Here is a 23,737-nt window from a genome sequence, read left to right as displayed (position 1 = left end):
TCCAACATCTGTCTTGATCGGCAAGCCAGTGAAAGAAACGTACCTGCGGGGGCGCCCAGTTCTTCCAAACAAATTTCTAAGGCCTACTATGGATTGAACCCTGGAAGGTGGCCTTGTAGCAGGACTTTGCAGAGTAGGATCCGCTCGTAGTCCATTTCCGGAGGAGTCGATCAGGCTCCATGGTCAGGGTAATGTGCTCGACAGCGTGCCAGAGCCATATATACTGGTCGATCTCGTGGACGCCCAGCATGCCCTCGATGTCATGAACCCAAGCGTTAGCCTGGAGCCCATCAGAAACAGTCCACATCTTCCTCCTGTGTTTGGAGATGCAGCTGCGGCACAGTCTCGCTGATGGAGCAGCCGTTGATCCATCGATCATCCCAGAAAAGGGCCATAGGGCCGTCTCCCAGGTCCATGGAGGTACATGCAAAGAACAGGGCACGCTCATCCGTGGAGAACTGCAGGTCAAGGTTACTCCATGCCCTGTTTTGGTCGGTGTGGCTGAACCACAGCCATCGTAGGCGTGGCGCCAGCCCGGTGTGCTCCAGGTCGGGGATGCCGAGGCCTCCCAGTTCAATTGGACGGCAAGTCCGGTGCCAGTTGACATGGCAGTTGCCGCCATTGGCAGCCTCGCGCCCAGCCAACAAGAACCCTCGTTCGATCTTCTCTAGCTCCTTGATTGTTTTCTTGGGTGGTGCGAAGACCAGCAGCTGGTGCATTGGGATCGCGCAGAGGATGGATTTTAGATCGATTTTTACCATTCAGATACATTGGTACTGCCAATTTCTTGGCAATTAACTATTTATGGAGAATGTTTAACAGTATCTCCATCTTCCTCCATTAGCTTGATCGTGGCTTGACCCATCTGTCTGGGCATTTGCTCCTTTTCAACATTTATCAAAACATTGATGTTTGTTATAAATGTTGCAACCCAAGATGTCCCTACTGTGATTTTAACACAAGAAACTCTATGATAACATTAACAACAACATTGTTTGTGGAGGCATAGTTGTGTTATTAGGATGAGAGAATTGTGATAATGTACCTTGAGTTTTCTAATCTACCTGTTCATGTAATATATTTCATGTCATTTGCTCATGGTGTAGGGACATCTCGTTGGGGAGAATTTGGCGAGGGAGGGCTCTTGTGGGGAGAGTGCAACGGAAAGTCTTTTGACTGGTTTGATGGTTCTCCTATTGACGAACTTTTATGCAAGGTGTATATCTTTTTGTTGATATGCATCGTTGAAAGAATGATCAGCGTTCATTTTGTCTGCACAGTCCATATTTTGTTATCAATTGTTGTTGTTGTGCCATAAGCTGTTCTATATTCTTCTCAATAAGGTTTCGATATTGTTTCATAATTCTTACAGCTAAAAGCTTTCTTTTGTCAAGGTAAGGGAAATATATGGCCTGGACGAGAAAACTAGTTTCCGCAATGTCACTATCTCGTTGGAAGGGAGGCCTCAACCTTTATATCTTGGAACTGCTACTCAAATTGGTATGCAGAAGCGTATTCACTATCGTTTTGATCTTTCTAAAGACCTTTTTGAAGTTTAGGAATCTTATTTCTGAAATTCATGTGCTAACATAGGAGTGATACCAACTGAGGGGATCCCCAGTTTACCAAAAATGCTACTCCCTCCAAATTGTGCCGGGCTTCCATCAATGTAAGTGTTGTTATTTGTTAGATTAACATCACAAAAATGCTTGTGGCACCCAGCTAAAATGATATATTTTAGGCCTCGATCTTGTTATTTTGTATGTTTGTTGGGCCATCATTAGTTAATTAATTCTACTTATGCAATGATTTCATCCCATGCTAGTCATCGTGGTAACTCAGCAAACAGTTGAGTGACCTTTGTGACCTTGTATGCCTATATTGGTTCTGAAATTTCAGTGGTATACAATTTGCCTAAAATATGGGTTACGTGACAAAAGAATGATATCATCAACTCATATGTAAAAGCACGCTCAAGTAATATCACATTTGTGTCATATAGCCAACAACTTTATTGGGTTTAATAGTTAGTCAACCTAAATCTTGCATGCATGGACGCCTTACATGAAGAAACATAGGGAGTACTATTTTCAAACGGAGTTAATAATTCGTTTTGTAATCCTAATTCCTACCACCAATATTACTTGTGAAAATTTTAAGCAGTGAGCTATTGAGTACGATAAGAGACGTCATTTAGGAATTGCTGTATATCTTCCTTTGCAACTGCACTTACTCAAATTGAAAATGTATCACTTTTCGTAGGGATTGCTAAAACTGTATCACTATGCTATGCATTATGTTGTAGTACATGGGACTACATTTATACGAGATACCATCTTTGGGGCATGACCTTTGTAATCCATTTTTTGTGTTTGCTTTACTTCTTGAGGTTGACTTCTTATTATTATGATATGTAGGTATATTAGAGATCTTCTTCTTAATCCTCCATCTTTTGATGTTGCCTCTGCAATTCAAGGTAAAAATCTGTTCAGAGTTGCAGCCATGATCCTTTCATGATGGATTCAGTTCTTGCACTTTTTTACAGTTAAAACTTGAAACTTTGAGTTCACTGTGGAAGATAATATTTATTTGACGGAGCTTGCTTCAGCACTTCTCTTAAAGAAAACTTGCTGAACCTTGAAGCAAAAATTGTTATACATAAGTAGGTTGACATGGCTAATGATGATCGATCATGAGTTATGTAGAGTTGATGAGCCGCTTTAAAATATTACAAAGGTACTGTAACATGAAACTAATTTACTTTCACATATATTAAACCTATAAGGATACTTTTGTCCTTTCACATTTTGTCGATGAGCATATATCAAATGTTTCCCCTTCAAGAAATCTTATCAAACTCCGTGAATTAGCCCTCAGGAGGTAACATGGGATGCTGGTGTTCGCATTTGGCTTGCACCCCGGCAACGGTGCTACCACATTGCTGTGCAGCCATGAGAGCCAACTGAAAATAGTTAAACATATGTCTCTGTGGTCTTGTTGTGGTTGCTGGCCAACATTCAACCATGGAAGAAAAAACTAGGTGGCTGTATCGATGTGGCAGACCACGACAAGAACATTGATCTATTTCTCAAAGTTTGGGTTTACATGCCCGATTTCATAGTTGAGGGTGGCTGTACACCGGGCATTTGTGATACTTAGGGTTGCTTTGGTTGCAGTTCTAAAAGTTGGCATCAGTATGCAATGCATTTTTTTTTGTGTGTGGCAATTTTGCATTTTCCACTTGTCCCAGTTGATCTCTTAAAGGTTTATGATTTGTGATATTTACTACATGTGCTAGAATTTTTTTACTAAATTCTGTAAATCTTACTCTTGCAGAGGCTTGCAGGCTTATGTGCAGCATAACTTGTTCGATTCCAGAATTTACTTGCATACCATCAGCGAAGGTTCCTTCTTAACATTTTAGAGTAAATATGGCAACAATTGAACCATTGGTTATCTAAAGTTTTTTTTTTCTTTTTAATGCATGTTCATGCCAGACGAGTAAATTTGTTATATACTACAGCATAACTCAGTAAATTGGTCTCATTTCTCATCTGACTTGATACTTATGTACAATAGTCGATTGGCCAGATGTGTGTGTTAAGTACATGATTTACGTTTTCATTGTTACTGTTAGTTTGAACAATCGGGTGTGGATTCTTTTAGCCCCTTTGAACTGTAATGAATGCATAATTTGTCAATTTATAGGAGAAATGGAACAAAATTCAAAATAGATACTCCCTCCTTCCATCTATATAGGGCCTAACTTTTGAATCTCTCGTACCAAGGCATGTGCGCAGAATGAGGAGCAGATTTTGGGAGTAGTATTTGACCAACCGAATCGCAGGCAAACCAAATTTTGGGTCCCGTGTAAATCTTGCAGGCGGCCTCTTTTAAATGCCTAGCCGCTGGCCTCCCTCACTTAATCCCCCGCATGCAAATTTATCTCTTCCGTTCTCTACATGCATGCCCAATCATAACTCCTCAAATGATGCATGCATTGGCTGAAAGATAGAGCTAGCTGCTCCATTGGAAATATGGTGGCGCTATGCATGCAAGCAAATCAATGTGGCGGCCAGCGCATTTTCACGAGGAATGGACCACACACGACTTGCAAGAGAGAATTAAAAGGGAGACACATCGGTTAGCTCATTTGGCCTTGTATAGATGGAAAAATGAAATTTGGGGTTAGGCCTTATATAGATGGATGGAGGGAGTAGTGGAAGATATTCTACGTTTATTTAGCCAGATGCCCAGACCTGTGCTTAAAAGTACAATTCAAGAATATTGAGTCAAACAAAACTAGCCACACCTTATCACTGTTATTAACAGACTGCTCTGGCTCTTCAAGTGATAACTGGATTTCTAGGAACTCTGCAAAATGGCCTTGGACTTGGTGTTTCTAACTGCTACAAACCTACAGTCTATGTTGACGAATCATTAGATTTATTGTTATTGCACCTTTTGTTTTTCCTTTTGATAATCTTTTTAGTTGGTACTCATCGATTTATATGTTATCTCATTATTCTAATCCATGACTTGCTTTGCAGCAGTTTTTCACTTTATCATGTTGTACTTCAGCTCATTTGTTTGCCTTATATTTATCTAGCAAATTTGATTTTGCAGCTTGTGAGATTACTTGAGTCAAAAGAGGTTAATCACATCGAATTTTGTAGAATAAAAAATGTCCTTGACGAGATTATGTTAATGAATGGAAACACTGAGCTTTCAGCTATCCAGAACAAATTGCTCGAACCTGCTTCGGTGGTTACTGGGTTGAAAGTTGATGCTGATATACTAGTAAGTCTTGTCTGATATTCATGAGTCACAGATGTGCAATATTCATGCATAGTAATATTTCTTGTCAATCATATTTCCCTCTACCTATCATCGATCTGGAATCTCTTTTTATTTTGTTGCAGATTAAAGAATGTAGATTTATTTCCAAACGTATAGGTGAAGTGATATCTTTAGCTGGCGAAAGTGATCAGGCAATAACTTCATCGGAATATATTCCCAAGGAGTTCTTTAATGATATGGAGTCATCTTGGAAGGGGCGTGTGAAAAGGGTCCATGCCGAAGAAGAGTTCGCCAATGTTGATGTCGCTGCTCAGGCATTATCAACAGCGGTATGTTTCAAGCAATGCATTTATTTGTATAAATCGGGCGTTATGCAAAAACAAAAGAGAATTTTTTTTATTACGTTTGTGGACATCTACGTTTATTAAACTTACCCGCATGGAAATATTGTAGTTAATTCACTTACGAGAATGATACATCTAGGTGAGGGCAGCAGCAGATGCACCGCCAATTTCTGCTCGGTGAAATGGTAGATGCCAAGGAGAAAATGCGTCGCTCCGCTCCCACGCGCTCCTAGCCCAGCCCCCACAAGCCCCGCCGCCGACGAATCCCCGCCGGTAGCCCTCCTCCCCAGCCCCTCCCCTCCCCCCCCTTCGCGCATGGCGTCCCCCTGCGGCAGCTCCGGCGACCTCGACCTCAGCCATGCCGGTTCACAGCGCTGGTTGGAGTCCGACGTCGGGTCTTTGGCGCGGTCCTACAGCGAGGTCGCCAGGACCCCCCCGCGCTCGGCCCCGGCGACCACCCCACCTCCGGCGATGCGCGGTCCTGCTGCACCCAACGCGCGCGCCCCGGCGGCCACTCGCCTTGGCCCCCGCAGCGAGGTCCACCGGGTCAACGGCGGCGTGGAAATCGACGCCGACGGCTTCCAGACCCCCCGCCGCAGGAACCGCCGCCGTGGTGCGCGGCGCTCGGCTGCTGCACCCCCCCGCCCGCAGCGACGTCGCAGCCCGTTCCCGGAGGAATCCGCCGGGCTGTGCTTTCGCTGCCTCGAGCCCGGCCACCCCGTGCGGGAGTGCACCAACGACGTCCGGTGCCGCCGCTGTCTCTACCCTGGACACAGCTCGCGTGACTGCTAGAAGTTCTGCCGCGGCGTATTGCGCGCCCCCCTGCTGCCGCGGCCACCCTGGCCGTTGCAGCCCAGGCGGCGCCGCGCCACCGCACTCCGTCATCGCCAGCTCCGACCCCCCTGCCTGCAGACCAGGCCCCTGCACGCGTCATTCTCTCGCGCTCTGTGGAGATGGAAGAAGCAGAGTCGGTGTTGCGCCGGGGCATGGTGGTGTCCATCACCGGCGACGGGCCGGCCGTGGCTGCCCGCGACGTCGAGGACGTCCTGCACTCCTCCCTCGACCTCCACCCCGGAGACTTCACCGTCCACGCCTACCACCCGGAGGATTTCCTCCCGATCTTCACCACCCGCGAGCTCATGGACCGCCTCGCCGGTGACCACTTCATCAGCGGACCCGGGTTCACCCTTGCGCTGCGCCCCTGGAGCAAGCTCGCCCGTGCCGATGTTGGTTCGCTCGAACACTCCGTGCAGCTGGAGCTTCGCGGCATCCCGGCGCAGGCCTGGCACCTGTCCACGGCCGAGTTCCTTCTGGGCGGCAGCTGCTGGGTAGAGCGGCTCCACCCAAGCACGCGCTCCCGCGCTGACCTCGCCACCTTCCGGGTGACTGCGCACACCCGCGACCCAGCTAGCATCCGCCGGGCGGCCATCCTCGAGATCGTGGAATCCATCCCAGCTCGCATCCGTTCCTCACCGCTGACCATCCGCACCCTCCAGTACCCGGTGTCTATCACGGTCGCTGCCGCGGCCGGGCAGCCTGCTCCGGCCGCCAACGGAGATCGAGGCCCGGGGGACGATGCACCTGGTGCGGGCGATAGAGGCGCCGATCGCCGCGCTGAGGGCGGCCGAGGCCGTCGACGCGGGCGCAAGCGCCGCCGCACCTCCGACGCCCCTGACGGCCGCGCGGATGGCATGGCCATTGACTCCGTGGGCTGGCGCTCGTCCAACCTCCGCGGCCGCGGTGATGGCATTGCCGTCGATGCTGGCTGGCCAGGCTCCCGTACCCGTACGGTCGCAGTGGCGCCGCCGCCGACGAGGCAAACCACCAGCCGCACGATGGACCCCTGGCCCGCCACTGGTGGCCCCGCAGTTCCCGCGACTTTACCAAAAGGGGAAAGCGCGATGGAAGGAAAAGAAGGATGGCAGAGGAGGCCCGACGTGCAAAAGCTGCACCCCTTGCGGCTGCTTTGCCCCATCGCCCTGCCACTCGTGGCCCAACTGCGGCGGGCCCGCGTGACCTGGCAACGGTCGCCACCCGCCCATTGGCTGGCACCCTTCGCGACCAGTCTGAGAGCGCTGGCACCCTTCGCGACCAGTCTGAGAGCGCTGGCACCCACCCCTCGCCCGCACAACACGACATCCCCGCCTGTCCCCAAGGGCCCACCCGCGACGCAGTCAGGCCAGGCACGGATCACCCTGACACGCATGGGGATCAGGATTGCAACCCAGCCAGCCAATCCCTGGCAAGCGAGGTCCCCGACTCCTAGCCTTTGGAGGTCACGCCGGACCCGCTGTCGGGACGTTTTGCTGCTCCCTCGCCGCCATTAGCTGCTGAGGCCGCGCCCACCGCGGACCGGCCCACGGAGACACCGCAGGAGGTGGAGCCCACCACGACACACCCAACGGCCAATCCCGCAAGGCCAGCCGAGGCCGTCCAGGAACCTCCCGAAGCGCCCGCGCAAGACGTGCTGCGCACAACATCCACCTTGGACGCCGCTCCAGCCCAGCAAGGCCCCGAGGCCCATCACTACGCCCAGTCTGAAGCCCAGCATGAGGCCCAACATGGAATCCCGAGCGACGAGACAAGATCCGCCCACTCACCTTGCCCTCCTGCGCGATTTGCAACCCCCCCCCCCCCCCCCCCCCCGATCACCATGCGCCGTTCCCGACCGCGCGTCACGGCACCTGCGACCTGGACCCTGGGTGACTTCCTCGCCGCCGCAACCAGGCAGATCGACGCCGCCCTTCCAATCCCTGGCCGGCGCCAGCGACGGACCCTGCCCAACTTCACCCCATGGCACGGGAGATCGGCCACGTCCATCGCTCGCAAGACGGCCGCGCCGCCGACAGCTGAGAGGCGCGCCCAGATCCACATTCTGCGCACCCTCGGCATCGTCGGAATTGATCAGAGGATCACCGCAGCGGAGATGCAGGCGTATGAGGGTCTCTTCGCGGCGACCATTCCCCTGTCCGTCCTGTCGGCCATCGCCGCCCTGGTTGATCGCGAGCTCCCCGCAGATCCCACCATCGCGCCGATCACCATGATGGTCGCGGGCAGCCCCATCGAGGCATAGTCGCGCCGCGCGCCACGTTGTCGACCTCTCCTCAATGGATCACAACCCCAAGATGCTCATTTGGAACGTGCGCGGCCTCAATGCGCGCGCTCGCCGCACTGCTATCCGTTCGCTCGTTGTTACCGCAAATGTCTCTATTGTCTGCCTCCAGGAAACAAAGATGACTTTGATTTGCTCGTCGACTGTCCTTGAGACCCTTGGCTCGGAATTCGACGACTACGTGTACCTTCCCGCGCTTGGCACTCGCGGCGGAATCATGCTCGTGTGGAAGAGCCGTGAGGTGTCCATCGACCCTCTTTTCACGGCAAATGCCATTTCTGCCAAGGTTTCCCACCCATCGAGCGCTTGCACGCCTTGGTGGCTCACCGTGGTCTACAGACCCCAACTGGACGCCGACAAAATAGCTTTCCTGCAAGAGCTGCGCGACATTCGCGTGGACTGCCCTGGACCATGGATGGTGTGTGGCGACTTCAATCTCATACTTCGAGATGAAGACAAGAACAATGGCCACCGAACCGCCGCATGATGGGTCGCTTCCGGCGCATCCTCGACGACCTCGCGCTCAAGGAGATCTACCTCAACGGACGCCGGTACACGTGGTCCAACGAGCAGTCGCCCCCGACCCTTGTTCACCTAGACCGTGTCCTTTGCACGGCTGACTGGGAGGATCTCCTTGGAGAGTGCCATCTTCGCTGCCTCGCCTCCGTCGTGTCGGACCACAGTCCCCTGCTCCTCGACTGCGCCTCGATGCCACCCACCCGCCGGCGATTCCACTTTGAGGAATTCTGGATCCTGTTGGATGGCTTCCAGGACATTGTCCCAGCTGCCTGGCACTCCGTCCATGACCCGGACCCATTCAGGCGGCTCATGCTTCGCATGAAGGCCACGGTGCGCATGCTCACTAGCTGGAGTTCGAAGACAGTTGGCAACGTTCGGCTCAAGCTGGCGATCTCCAGGGAGCTCCTCCCCCGGCTCGACACAGCACAGGACCACCGCGCCCTATCCCCGCATGAGGATTGGCTGCGCCGGCAAATCAAGGCGTCATATCTTGGCCTCGCCTCCCTCGAGCGCACCATTGCCCGGCAACGTGCCCGCCTCGCCACTCTCAAGGACGGTGATGCCAACACTTCGTTCTTTCATCGGCAATGCACGGATAGGCGCCAAAAGAACAAGATCCATAGCCTCCTTGTCGGTGAAAGCGTGGTCACCGACCCCGCGGAGATGGCCGCGGCTGCGTACGCCCACTTCGACGCGCTTTTGGGCACGGAGGCGCCCCGGGATTGCGCGCTCGACCTCAGGGACCTCATCACCCCCGCCAATCTGGAGGACCTGGATGCCCCGTTTGACGCCGAGGAGATCTGGCAGGCAGTCAAACGGCTCCCCGCGCGCAAAGCCCCGGGCCCTGACGGCTTCACGGCTGAATTCTTGCGCGCATGCTGGCCCACCATTCGGCAGGACTTCGTCGACGTCTTCTGTCAGCTCTATGCGCTGCGAGGCCGCGGCTTCAGCTGCCTCAACCAGGCGCTCCTCACCTTGCTGCCCAAGCGCGCCGACGCCCACGCCCTCGGCGACTTCAGACCCATTAGCCTCATTCACTTGGTCGCCAAGATCGTCGCCAAAGTCCCGTCGCTGCGCCTCGCGCCCAAGCTCAACACTCTTGTCAGCACAAGCTAGAACGCCTTCATCCCCGGACGCAGTCTGCACGACAATTTCATCCTTGTCCGGCAGTCGGCCCGTCTGCTGCACCAGCTCGGCGCCCCACGCGTGCTCCTGAAGCTCGACCTGGCGCGTGCCTTTGACTCGGTCAGATGGCCATTCCTGTTCGGTGCCCTTCGCCGATACGGCTTCGGCTCCAGGTTCCTCGACTGGCTTGCCATCCTCTTCTCTTCGGCAAGCACCAGAGTGCTTATTAACGGAGAGCCAGGCCCTGCTATCTGGCATCAATGTGGGTTCCGCCAGGGCGACCCCCTCTCGCCCCAGCTCTTCGTGCTCGCCGTCGACACGCTCGGACGCCTTCTCCACCGCGCAACCGAGCTGGGTATCCTCCAGCGCCTTCACCCTCGGCGACCGATGCCATCCGTCTCCCTCTACGCGGATGACATGATCCTCTTCTGCCACCCCACCCTAAGCGATGTCACCGCCGTCAAGAGCATCCTGCAACTTCTTGGGCGCGCCTCAGGACTACGGGTCAACTTCACCAAGAGCAGGCCACGCTGATCCGTGCCGGCATGGACGAGGCCGCGCCTGTGGTCGATTCGCTCGGCTGCCCCATCGTCGAGCTGCCCATCACCTACCTGGGCATCCCCCTCACGCTACGCCGACCATCCGCAGCCCAGCTTCAGCCCGTCGTCGACAAAACAGCCGGCATGCTCCCATGCTGGAAAGCACGCCTCATGAACAAGGCTGGGCGCCTCGCATTTGTGAAAGCCATCCTCAGCGCGATCCCCATCCACCAGCTGCTGGCTCTGCCCCCCCCCCCCAAGAAGACCATCAAGGCGCTCGAGAAGATCCAACGTGGCTTCCTTTGGGCCGGGCGCATGGAGGCAAATGGCGGGCACTGCCATGTCAACTGGCAGCGAGTTGCTCGCCCGATCCCTCTTGGTGGCCTTGGCGTCCGCGACCTCGCGCGCACTAGCCTCGCGCTGCGCACGCGGTGGCTATGGTTCAGCCGCACGGACACCACCAAGGCATGGGCAGGCCTCGACCTCCAATTCGATGCCGAGGAGCGCGCGTTCTTCTTCGCCTCCACTACCATGCAGCTCGGAAACGGCACAGACGCCCTCTTCTGGGAGGACCGATGGATCGGCGGGCGATCCGTCCGCGAGATCGCCCCGCTCCTATACGCGTGCATCCCCAAACGCCATCGCAAACTCCGGACTGTTGCGGATGGGTTGGCGGACAATCGTTGGGCGCGAGACATCCAGGGCACAGTTGGCATCCACGAGATCGGGCAATACCTCCAGCTTTGGCACAAGATCGGGCTCGGCAGAGAGGGTCGTGCCCGCGATCTACATGGCCACTTTTGCCGGCTCCACGACTTGCGCCGCCTGGAAACTCGCCTGGAAACACTGGGCACCGCCGCGCGTCCGCTTCTTCCACTGGCTCGCCCACCTCGACAGATGTTGGACTGCTGACAGGCTCGCTCGCCGTGGGCTGCAACACCCAGCACGGTGCCCCCTATGCGACCAGGCGCCTGAAACCATGCGCCATCTCATCCTCGCATGCCCCTTGGCCCGGCAAACCTGGCACAAGACGCTAAGCTGGCTCCGAATCCCGTGCACCCCGCCTGACGACGACCCTTCGCTTCTTGACTGGTGGCAATCGGCGCGACACTCCACCCCTGCGCCCATGCGCAAAGGCCTCGGGACCGTGACCCTCCTCGTCCCATGGATGATATGGAAACATCGCAATGACTGCATCTTCAACGGAGCGCGCCCATCTGTGAACACCATCGTAGCGAAGATCAAGGAAGAAGCTGCCCTTTGGGCAAATGCGGGCGCGCTAGGGCTCAAAGCCATTACCCCCCAGACTTGGGATGTCCACTAGTCCGATCCCTGTAATCAGCCTCCTAGGAGGAATGTAACCAAACTATCCCTCTTTACAATGCAATGAAACGCACGCTCTCATGCGTTTTCTCGAAAAAAATATGATACATCTAGGTCACTGAAGATTTATACAAACATCAACTATGGTCTTCAACATTTCTTTTCATCTCATCTTTGACTTGGTTTATACAAACACATATCAATCTTCTCAGGTCACTGAAGATTTTCTGCCAATTATTGTAAGAGTAAAAGCCGTGATGTCCTCGCATGGAAGTTCTAAAGGGGAAATCTCTTACGCAAAAGAACACGGGGCTGTTTGGTTTAAAGGGAGGCGACTTACACCAACTGTGTGGGCCAATACACCTGGTGAAGAACAGATAAAACAACTAAAGCCTGCGATTGATTCAAAAGGTAGAAGAGTTGGGGAAGAATGGTTTACAACAACCAAAGTTGAGAATGCTTTAGCCAGGTACTGACCGAATGGATGACAGCCACTTTCTGACTTTGTAATGCGGCTTAATAAATGTTTCACTGCTCTGGCAGCCCCCTTGACCGCTTTCATAAACATTGTACAATACATTGAACTGTACTGCTTTATTTGAACTCCTTAAGATATGATAAGTTTTAATACTTTCTGAAAAATGGTCATTTTGGAATGTGTGCTAATCAAATATGTTTTAGGTTTTACCACCACATTGAAAACTATACCAACATTTGCAACACTACATTGATATTACTAGATTTTTCATGAAATATATCATTAATGTTTATTTAGTTTTATTTGAAACAATATATCTTCATCAAAATAGATTCTCAGCGTATTTAGTACCTTCTAGAACAGGCAATTTTAGCAGCACACTCCAGTCCCGTAACATTTACTGAAACTATGCTAATGTTGCTTTTCTCAGGTATCATGAAGCTTGTGATAATGCAAAAGGTAAAGTTCTAGAGCTATTGAGAGGTCTTTCAAGCGAATTACAGGACAAGATCAATATCCTTGTCTTCTGCTCGACGTTGCTCATCATAACAAAAGCACTTTTTGGTCATGTTAGGTGATTACTTTTGGCCTTCCTTCTAGAAGTATCATTTGAGTATTGAACTGTTGTGTGCATTTTCTCTTTGCATAAGCCTATAACATGCATTTGGATAGAGTTCATCCATTCTTGCTATTCTGTCTGTTGGACTGGTTAGTCTGTATAAACAACTGTTTGATATTAAATGGGTCAGTTATTTTGCATGAATTCCTGGCATTGTCTTCTGTGACTATAGTAGCCAGAATTCGGTTTTGTAGTTAACTTGTTGTTATGCCACTCACATGAAACTTGGATATTGGGTGTGCATCTCTGTATGTTATGCAGTTTATATATCTGCTGGAACCCATTGACAGCTACGGACACTAGAATTAAATGGCCCAATATTCCACACCTTTGCACTCTTTACAAAGTCATTTTATTAGGTGTAATGTCATATTTATGCTCATATATTTCTGTCTTGGCAATCCACCTATGCACATTGATCTGATGCCATGCATTTTCTGGGATCTTGATCAGTGAGGGTCTAAGAAGGGGCTGGGTGCTTCCTGCCATATATCCCTTATCTAAGGTACCTATTTTTATCACGTCTCTCTATTTTGAGTCTAGATAATGATCTCAAACAAAAGTAGCTGGATTAGGACTCCATGCCATTTTTCTTGCTTATTAGATTTAATTAACCTCTGTGTGTTGCTTCAGTTTGTTGGCTTGTGTTGCACTGTGTTTTCTTCATTCCATGGAACATGGAATGATTATAATTTAAGTAGTCATATTTCATTTTTCACGCATGCATATGCTAAGCCCAGTTGGAATACTCTTTTGACATGCACGTGGATCACTGTTGTTCTCTGGCCAGCCATGGCTACCTGAGACAGTTCAGAATGACTCTGATTAGTCCAGTTAGCATATATGGCATAAATATAGCATATAAATTGGAAAACGGATGAATGATGGCCCACAGCCCCTTTGAAGCCCAGGGCCGTTATCCGACGATGGGACATATGTACCTTTTATTTATGGGACATCTGCATATAGTAGTCCATATCCATTCAAAGAAAGTTTAAAATAAGTATTTACCAGCGAATATGCAGTTTCAATATAAGAAAAGTGTATACATGATGAGAGCATCAAACATTTGCACTAGTTTGAGTTTAGAAGCCCTGACTGAGGTGGTCCAGTATCCAGTGAGTTTCCCTTCTGTGAGTGATTTGAGGTATAAAATAATCCATCCACATGACTTGCAGTTTTGCAGTCAACCAATCAGCACCGGCATCAAAATCTTGAAACGATTAGATGGTGGAGTACCTGATCTGCTCTCATAATAATGCAGTCCTTATTACTAGCTTCTTAAGTGAGGAATTACCCTATTGTTCTTTGCTAAAATTAACATGGATACAGAAGATTAAGTAGAACCAGGGCATCATGCACCAGAAATTCAAATAGTGCACACCGGGACCAAACCTTTAGCTCGTGGGTCTTGTTGATTCAGTGCAAAAACATATTCTTGAGCTGGATTTTTTGCTAATTTGAATTTGTGCTGTGGTCTTGCAGTATTGTTAAATGTCAGGTATACAATGATACACTTAATCTTGATTTGATTTTTTATCAAGAAGGGTTGAACATAGTTTTGTTGAACCAAGACTATCCTTTGCGTATATCCGTGATCTGTACCAAGCAACACAGCTGCCAGATGAAATGTTCCTTTCTGATGAACTTAAGTGTTCTGATCTCTTCTCTACCACTAACATCTTCACTAATTCTTACAATGTTGTAAACTTGACTACTTGAGTGTGGACTGTTCATGCAGGATTATAGTATGGAAGAAAGCTCCAGTGAAATGGATTTATTAAGACTCTTTCCTTACTGGCTTGATACTAATCAAGGGAATGCAATACTGAACGATGTCAACATGCGCTCTTTGTTTATTCTGACTGGTCCAAATGGTGGAGGTAAATCCAGTATGTTGCGATCAGTCTGCGCGGCTGCATTGCTTGGAGTATGTGGCCTGATGGTGCCAGCTGCTTCAGCTGTCATCCCACACTTTGATTCCATCATGCTGCATATGAAGGCCTATGATAGTCCAGCTGATGGGAAAAGTTCGTTTCAGGTGCCAATTTTGTAGCTTTGCATATTTGTTTTCTGTAAAATCTGTGTCCTGTATTCCGAAGAACACAGGTGCTACTGTCATGTGGGGCCAGCCCTATAGGCGCAAGGGACCTGCGCGGGCCGGCCCTGCACCTGCCTAAAGATATGTCCTAGTTTAATTATAGTCTTTTTAGATTAGGAGTCTGGGTATTAGTTGGAAAGGTTTAGTCCCGAAGAAGGTTACCCTGCCAACACCCAATTGCAATAGGAGTCTTAGTCTGGTCTTGTAATTAGGCTATATATAGCCAGCCCTTGGATCAATAAACGCAAGCAGAGAATATCCTACAACCTCTCCTCCCTTGCTCCTGCGCCACGGCGCCCCGCCTCACCCCCTTCTCCAACCATACGCAAGCGAGGGCCTCGCCCTCGTCCTCCTACCAACCACGACTACAACCTGCGCGGCAATCAGCCGGGCCGTGACAACTTGGTATCAGCTTCCTCGTCGATCCCAGCGGCCATGTCTCCGCCACCGCCGCCGGCGCCTCTACCGCAAACCCTAGCAGACCTCGCGACCAAACAGCACGAGGATCGTGAGGCCGTGGTCGCCACTTTGAACAGCCTCTCGGAGGAGAACCACACTGCACGGACAGAGCGCACCGAGGACCGCGCCACCCTCTAGTCCATTGCCGCGACACTCAAAACCCTCCAGGACCAACTGGCGGACACGTCACAGCAGCAGCGCGCGCAAAACCAGGCCCTCCTTCGGCTGGAAGGCAAGGGCACGCCTCAATTGGGTGGTACCGGGCTCCTGCGGCCCCCCAGATGCGCCATCCCACACCGGGGCCCCGGCCGATCCAGGGGATAGGGCTCCGCGCCTCTACAAGATTGATTTTCCCCTCTTTGACGGGGCCAGCGATCCACGGCCGTGGCTGACACGTTGCAATCACTTCTTCCTCGGACAGCGAACGCCAGAGTCGGATAAGACTTGGCTCGCCTCATACCACCTCACCGATGTCGCCGCATTATGGTATGGCCACCTCGAGACTAAGTTGGGCCAGCTGCCGTCCTGGACCGAGTTTCAAAAACTGATCGCCAACCACTTCGGACCGCCGACCCGCGCCAACCCCTTTGGCGAGCTGATCTCCACCCACCGCTCCGGCACCGTGGCAGAATACTCCAAGCGCTTTCTAGAGAATCTCTCTCGGGTGCGCCTCATTGCTGACGACGATGAGCGGGATATCTTCACCAACAACTTGGGCGAGCCTATGAAAACTCAGGTCGAGATGCGGAAATCGGCGACTTTGGACGCAACTATGGACTTAGCAATCTCCTTTGAGCACCTCAATACTGTCACCAGCACCGCGACCACTCTGGGCCGGCCCAGCCGTCCACTCCGCCCCATGGCTGCACCTACTTCCGCCTTGCCGGACTCCTCCAACCCCACGCCCGCGCTCGTCTTTAAAAGACTCACGCCCGCCGAGATGGATGAACGCGCGCTAAGGGTCTCTGCTTCAATTGTGACGAGAAGTTCGCGCGGGGCCATCGCTGCAAACGACTGTTCTACATTCAATCCGCCGACGCCGAAGTGGAGCAGTTTGAGGATTTCCAAGAAGCACAAATCTCACTCTTGGCTGTTACCGGAATTCCCACCAGCGACACAATGCAGGTCACTCTTCGCATCAGGGACCGTGACTTGGTCGCCTTGCTTGATTCAGGCATCACTCATAACTTCATCCACGAAGAGCTGGCCACCATCGTCGGGCTGCCTTTCTCCTCCAATCGTCGTTTGAGAGTCAGGTCGCTAATGGCGATAAGGTGACCTGTCGGGGACTCCTTCAGCAGGCTGCGATCACCATTGACAAGGAGTGTTTCGTTGTTGATCTGGATGCCATTCCATTGGGCGGGTTCGACATCGTCCTCGGTACACGATTCCTCAAAACTCTTGGGCCAATTCTCTGGGATTTCACTACGCAGTGGATGTCGTTTTGGCACTCGGATCACCGTGTGGAGTGGTCGGGCCTCGGCTCCCTCGGACGTCCTGCCCACCTCCACGCGTGCGAAGGCAAGGAACTTCTGGACAGCCTGCTGACCACTTTCACCAATGTTTTCGCCGACCCACAGGGCCTGCCGCCGCAGAGCGCACATGACCATCATATTCATCTTATTCCCGGGACACCGCCGGTTGCTGTCCGTCCCTACCGCTACCCAACGATTTAAAAAGATGAACTCGAGCGCCAATGTTCAGAGATGTTGGCTCGCGGTCTGATCCATCCTAGTTCTTCTGCATTTTCATCCCCCGTTCTACTTGTCAGAAAGGCCGACGGGACTTGGCGTTTCTGTATCGACTACCGTGGTCTCAACCTTGTCACCATCAAGGACAAGTTTTCAATTCCTGTTGTCGATGAACTTCTGGATGAACTCAAGGGCGCCCGCTTTTTCACCAAACTGGATCTCCGGTCGGGTTACCACCAGGTTCGGATGGCCCCTGAGGATATCCACAAGACGACGTCCTTCGTCGGTTTGTGCTTGTGTTCTTCAATGATATCTTGATCTACAGCTCGTCCTGGTCGGATCACCTACGTCATGTCAAGCTTGTTTTGGAGGCTATGCGCACACATCAACTGTTTCTCAAGCGCTCCAAGTGTTCCTTTGGGGAGGAAACCATGGACAGCGACAAGGTTCTTGCCGTGGTAGACTGGCCGGTTCCGCCCACCGTCCGCGCTGTGCGTGGTTTCTTAGGACTGGCAGGATACTACCGCAAGTTCATTCGGGATTTTGGCACCATTGCAGCTCCTCTCACGGTACTCCTCAAGAAAGATGGATTTCTTTGGACGCCTGCAGCGACTATTGCCTTTGAAGCCCTCAAGAAAGCTCTTACCACAGCCCCTGTGCTTCAGCTGCCGGATTTTGCTGTTTCATTCATTGTGGAGTGTGATGCATCTGGATCTGGTTTCGGGGTAGTCCTGCATCAAGGTGGCGGCCCTATTGCCTATTTCAGCAAAACCATCGCTCCGCGTCATGCTTCTCTCGCCGCTTATGAGCAGGAGCTCATTGGTCTGGTGCACACCGTGCGCCACTGGCGGCCCTATCTTTGGGGACGTGCATTCGTCGTCAAAACTGACCACTACAGCCTAAAGTTTTTGCTGGACCAACGCCTCGCTACCATTCCACAGCATCATTGGGTGGGCAAACTGTTGGGGTTCGACTTCACGGTGGAATATAAACCGGGTCGCCAAAACATCGTCGCCGATGCTCTTTCTCGCCGTGATGCTCCTGCCGGCCAGGCACTCGCCATCTCCGGGCCTTCTTTTGATCTGTTTGAAGCTCTCCGTCAGGCTGCACACACGGACCCGATGCTTGTCACTTTCCGGGAACAACTAGAATCTGGTGAGTTAGGACAGCCTTGGGCTCTCGTTGATGGTGTTGTTACCTTCCAACAGCGGGCTTATGTGCCACCCGCGTCGCCGTTGCTCGGGGAGGTCCTGGCTGCAGCCCATGATGCGGGCCATGAAGGTATCCAGAAGTCACTTCTTCGTCTTCGCTGGGATTTCCATCTGCCGCAAGCAAGGGCCGCACTTCAGCAGTATATTCGTGCTTGTCAGGTTTGTCAACGCAACAAGACGGAGCAGCTTCATCCAGCCGGCTTGTTGCAGCCCTTGACAGTGCCCTCTCGTGTCTGGGGAGACATCTCCATGGATTTCATTGAGGCATTCCCGAAGGTGGGCGGCAAAAGTGTGATACTAACCATTGTGGACCGTTTCTCCAAGTATGCGCATTTCATCCCCTTGGCGCATCCGTACACTGCGGAGTCTGTTGCTAAAGCCTTCTTCTCCAACATTGTCCGACTTCATGGGTTTCCCACATCCATCGTTTCGGACAGGGATGTGGTTTTCACTTCGGGCTTTTGGAAGGCTTTGTTTGCCGCCGCGGGGACACGCTTGCACATGAGTTCGGCCTTCCATCCGCAGTCTGATGGGCAATCGGAGGCCGTCAATCGCGTCATCACCATGTACCTTCGTTGCATAACTGGGGATCGCCCACGGCAGTGGCTCCAATGGTTGCCTTGGGCGGAGTACTGCTACAACACTTACCACTCAGTGTTGAAGGACACGCCTTTCAGGGTGGTTTATGGATGGGATCCCCCCTCATTCTGGGACTATACGCCGGGCGAGATTCGCAATCAGGCGGTGGAACGGCAGATCGTCGACCGCGATCAGTTCTTACACGACATCCGTGAGCGTCTCCTTCAGGCAGCACAACAGTACAAGCATTACTATGATGATAAGCATCGGGCCCTTTCTTTTGATGTTGGAGAGTGGGTTTGGCTCCGTCTTCAGCACCGGCCGGCGGCATTCTTTGGAGTAGGCGCCAAAGGGAAATTGGCTCCCAAATATTATGGGCCTTTACCAAAAAGGCTTTCGCCCTGCTTTATATATAAAGCACAGATCACCATCACCCGGTACAAACGCACGCCACCACAACACACCCACACACCCAAGGCAGGATACATAGGCGCTAAGCGCAGCCACACCACCCCTAGCACTAACGTGAAGAGACAAAGCCGCATACGACGAACCGTGGGCTCCAAGACGGCGCCTTCAGGAAGGATACGACACCGGAGCGCCGCCACCGCCCGATCCAGGGATCAGGGTTTCCCATGCGCCCTTTCAAAGTCATCGCTAAAATATTATGGGCCTTTCAAAGTCCTCGCTAAAATCGATACGGTTGCTTACCGTTTGGAGCTGCCCCCACGCGCCCGCATTCACAATGTTTTCCATGTCGGGGTCCTGAAGAAGTACCATGGTCCACCGCCGGAAGTTCCGCCGATGCTTCCACCTCTGTTTCAGGGTCGAGTACATCCAACACCTGTCCAAGCATTGCGTGCTCGTATTGCCCGCGGTATCCAGCAGGTGCTCATTCATTGGGAGGGCCAGCCGGCGTCTGCTGCTTCATGGGAGGATGTTACAACCTTCCGCGAACATTACCCAAGCTTCCAGTTCGAGGACGAGCTGTTTCAGAATGGAGGGGGAGATGTCATGTGGGGCCAGCCCTATAGGCGCAAGGGACTTGCGCGGGCCGGCCCTGCACCTGCCTAAAGATATGTCCTAGTTTAATTATAGTCTTTTTAGATTAGGAGTCTGAGTATTAGTTGGAAAGGTTTAGTCCCGAAGAAGGTTACCCTGCCAACACCCAATTGTAATAGGAGTCTTAGTCTGGTCTTGTAATTATGCTATATATAGCCAGCCCTTGGATCAATAAACGCAAGCGGAGAATATCCTACAACCTCTCCTCCCTTGCTCCTGCGCCACGGCGCCCCTCTCCAACCATATGCAAGCGAGGGCCTCGCCCTCGTCCTCCTACCAACCACGACTACAACCTGCGCGGCAATCAGCCGGGCCGTGACAGCTACACTATCTTATAATGTTCAGATTTTCTGGATCATGGAGTCAAGCCTGATAAAAGTTAATTTATTGATGTTATTTAATTTTGGCGTCGAGCTTTCTCAATATATCACTGAAAAAGTCGAGATGCTGGAAACTATATGTATGAATGTACTACATCTTGAAGAGCAAAACAACTGTGCTGCATGTTCAAATCGTATGTAATGATAAATGGTCTGGACGGTCAAATCCCCACCAAGTTGGTGTCCCGCAGTTAGCTAAGCATGATAATAAGTTCATGTTACATATGTTATGCTGAAGTTGGTTTAACTTGGTTTTGACATTTTCTTACTCTTGTACTCCCTCCGTTCTAAAATAGATGACCCAACTTTATAGTAACTTTGTACTAAAGTTAGTATAAAGTTGGGTCATCTATTTTGGAACGGAGGGAGTATGAATTTAGTTTACTAGTGTGCTAGCACTATTTGTTTCTGGTTCTTTGTGCATGTGATACTATTGTTTATTTCTTAATTCTATTTCCTGTGACATTATTTATTTATACATAGAATAATCTTTCTAACGTCCATGGAGAATACTTTGTTTTGATAATATGTTCTTTTCAGATTGAAATGTCAGAGATACGATCTTTAGTTAGTCGAGCTACTGGCAGGAGTCTTGTTCTCATTGATGAGATTTGTAGAGGCACAGAAACTGCAAAAGGAACCTGTATCGCTGGTAGCATCATCGAAAGGCTGGATGATGTTGGCTGCCTAGGCATCGTATCAACCCATTTGCATGGCATTTTTGACCTGCCTCTTTCACTCAACAATACTGATTTCAAGGCTATGGGAACAGAAGTGGTCAACGGGTGCATTCAGCCAACATGGAGACTTATGGATGGTATCTGTAGAGAAAGCCTTGCTTTTCAAACAGCCAGGAAGGAAGGTATGCCTGACTTGATAATTAAAAGAGCAGAGGAGCTATATTTGACCATGAGCAGAAGCAACAAACAGACATCATCGACAGCCAACAATGGGCCTTCCGTTGGCTACTCCAATGTAAATGGCTTGGTTGATATGCCTGATGGTCTGGGAAATATGTTCGAACCTCCGTTAGGTGCTTTTGGACTGCTGCGGAAGGATGTTGAGAGCATTGTTACCGCAATATGCAAAGATAAACTATTGGATCTCTACAACAAGAGAAGCATCTCAGAACTGGTTGAGGTGGTCTGCGTTACTGTAGGTGCTAGGGAGCAACCGCCACCTTCAACTGTTGGCAGGTCCAGCATCTATATCATTATCAGACGTGACAACAAGCTCTACGTCGGACAGGTATTTCCTTGATTATTACACATTCATGTATTCTTCTGTTTCTTCGTCTAAGGGCATGAAATATTGACTCCACCCCTGCCTGCAGACGGATGATCTCATGGGCCGTCTTGGTGCTCATAGATCCAAGGAAGGTATGCAGGATGCCACAATATTATACATCATGGTTCCTGGCAAGAGCATTGCATGCCAACTGGAGACTCTTCTCATAAATCAGCTACCCTCGAAAGGTTTTAAGCTCACCAACAAGGCAGATGGCAAGCATCGTAACTTTGGTATGTCTGTAACCTCTGGAGAAGCCATGGCTGCGCACTGAACTGACCCACTGAACATCCAGTTTTAACTCGTAGAGGCCAAAGGGGAGTGAGTGGAGCTTCATCTTTGATTCCATTATCTGTTTTTTTGGCTTAAGAAGGCAGGAGTTAACTGATATCATGTTTTCCGTCCCAATTTTGTCTGATTGGTAATATGGCCCAGCTATGTTCGTAGTAGGGGTAATTCTTCTATCATGTGTAAGGAATTACCAATGTAAATAATTTTGCGATCCGGTAAATGCTTATCTTTGTGCAACGGTGCACTTTGCGGCCCTACTGGCCCTAGTTGTAGTTCCCTTTACTGGTTACAGGTTCCAAAGATCAGTTTGGGCGAAAATACCACTAGTAATTACCAGTGTTGTAAGCAATACCCCAAATATGACCCCAGAAAAAGCTACGTGTAGAATATAGTAATGCAGAATGATGCAAATTCAAATGAAGAATTCATTTTTGTAAGGATCGTGTTTTCACATTATAACCTAGTTCTACATTTTCTGAACAGAAATCACCCAGAGAAGAGAATTTTAAGATTTAATAAAATACCTATAATATTTTCAATATATGTAATGTGGGATTGCTTTTTAAAAAATGGGGAAGTGGTCGCACACGTAAAATTTTAAACAATGAACAACTATTCAAGATGAACAATATTTTGGTGGTAACCCGATGACCTAGAAGGGCAGGAATGGGTTGACTCATCCCATTTACTTTCGTTCCATGTGCTCCCTCCCTAAAAAAACATTTAGATCATATGTAATCAGAGGGAGCAGCTTTCAATCCTGATGGGGGTGATTTTAACATCATTAGAAGGCGTGATGAAAAGAATAATAACTTTGACGGTAGATGGTTGTTCATATTTAATACTATCATTGAAAGCTTGGATCTGAGAGAGATAGAGCTTTCGGGTAGAAAGTTCACCTGGGCTAACGCGATGCCAAACCCAACGTTTGAAAAGTTGGATCGTGTACTGGCTAGCGTCGAATGGGAACAGAAATTCAGTTCAGGCACTTTCTCGTGGTATTTCTGACCACACGCCTTTATTTCTTGACTGGTGAGGTCACTCATCTGGGAAACAAAAATTTATTTTTGTTCGAGTTCGCTTGGTTTGAAAGAGAAGGCTTCTTTGATCTCGTAGCCAGAGAGTGGGCTAAGGATGTAGGAGGTAGGACTGCGCTTGAGCGTTGGCAGAATAAGATTAGGCACCTGAGAAGTTTCCTACGTGGGTGGGCTAAGCATCTTAGTGAGATTTATAAGGTCGAAAAGGAACGACTCCTTACCCTTATTCAGGCCCTAGATGTAAAAGCAGAAACCACGGTTCTGCCGGCCTCAGAGCTTCATGCCAAGCTTGACGCAGAGATGAGGCTGAAAGAGCTTCTTCGTGAAGAAGAATTAAAGTGGGCACTGCGGGCCAAGGTCCGAAGAGTAGTTCAGGGGGACGCAAACACTCAAATCTTCCACATGGTAGCCAATGGCAAGCACAGGAAGAAGAGGATCTTTCAGCTTGAACAAGATGAATTAACGATTCTTGGTCAGGAGAACCTAAAATTATACATTACTGAGTATTACAAGCAGTTATTTGGGTCTTCAGAGGATAACTGTGTGTCTCTGGATGAGTCTAGAATTGAGGACGTGCCTCAACTTACTGCTGTTGAGAATGATATTTTAGCTGCTCCTTTTTCTGAGAAAGAAGTATTTGAGGCCATATCGCAGATGAAAAATAATAAGGCTCCCGGCCCGGATGGATTCCCGGCTGAGTTTCATAAGAAGTGCTGGCATATTATTAAAGGGGATCTGATGCCGATGTTCCATGATTTATTCTCTGGACAGCTTCAGCTT

At 50.5% G+C, this 23,737-nt stretch overlaps 1 protein-coding gene across 2 annotated transcripts in view; it reads left to right on the top strand.

The window, feature by feature from the left end:
* Positions 1–22,238, top strand: part of LOC123045973 (DNA mismatch repair protein MSH1, mitochondrial) — a 33,115-nt gene extending 10,877 nt beyond the window's left edge. For both annotated transcript variants that reach the window (XM_044469237.1, XM_044469238.1), the window contains 13 exons: positions 1,107–1,216; positions 1,395–1,500; positions 1,594–1,669; positions 2,418–2,476; positions 3,337–3,404; positions 4,627–4,800; positions 4,923–5,129; positions 11,975–12,231; positions 12,671–12,814; positions 13,313–13,364; positions 14,601–14,900; positions 20,883–21,590; positions 21,676–22,238. In XM_044469237.1, coding sequence (XP_044325172.1) covers positions 1,107–1,216; positions 1,395–1,500; positions 1,594–1,669; positions 2,418–2,476; positions 3,337–3,404; positions 4,627–4,800; positions 4,923–5,129; positions 11,975–12,231; positions 12,671–12,814; positions 13,313–13,364; positions 14,601–14,900; positions 20,883–21,590; positions 21,676–21,903 — 2,489 coding nt within the window. In that variant the 3' untranslated portion in view covers positions 21,904–22,238. The remainder of the gene's footprint in view (positions 1–1,106; positions 1,217–1,394; positions 1,501–1,593; positions 1,670–2,417; positions 2,477–3,336; positions 3,405–4,626; positions 4,801–4,922; positions 5,130–11,974; positions 12,232–12,670; positions 12,815–13,312; positions 13,365–14,600; positions 14,901–20,882; positions 21,591–21,675) is intronic.
* Positions 22,239–23,737: the final 1,499 nt, after the last annotated feature.

The sequence above is a fragment of the Triticum aestivum genome, chromosome 2B (assembly GCF_018294505.1).
Source record: "Triticum aestivum cultivar Chinese Spring chromosome 2B, IWGSC CS RefSeq v2.1, whole genome shotgun sequence".
NCBI lineage: Eukaryota > Viridiplantae > Streptophyta > Magnoliopsida > Poales > Poaceae > Triticum > Triticum aestivum.
Note: the sequence above shows the minus strand (reverse complement) of the source record. Positions and strands in the feature narration are given on the sequence as shown.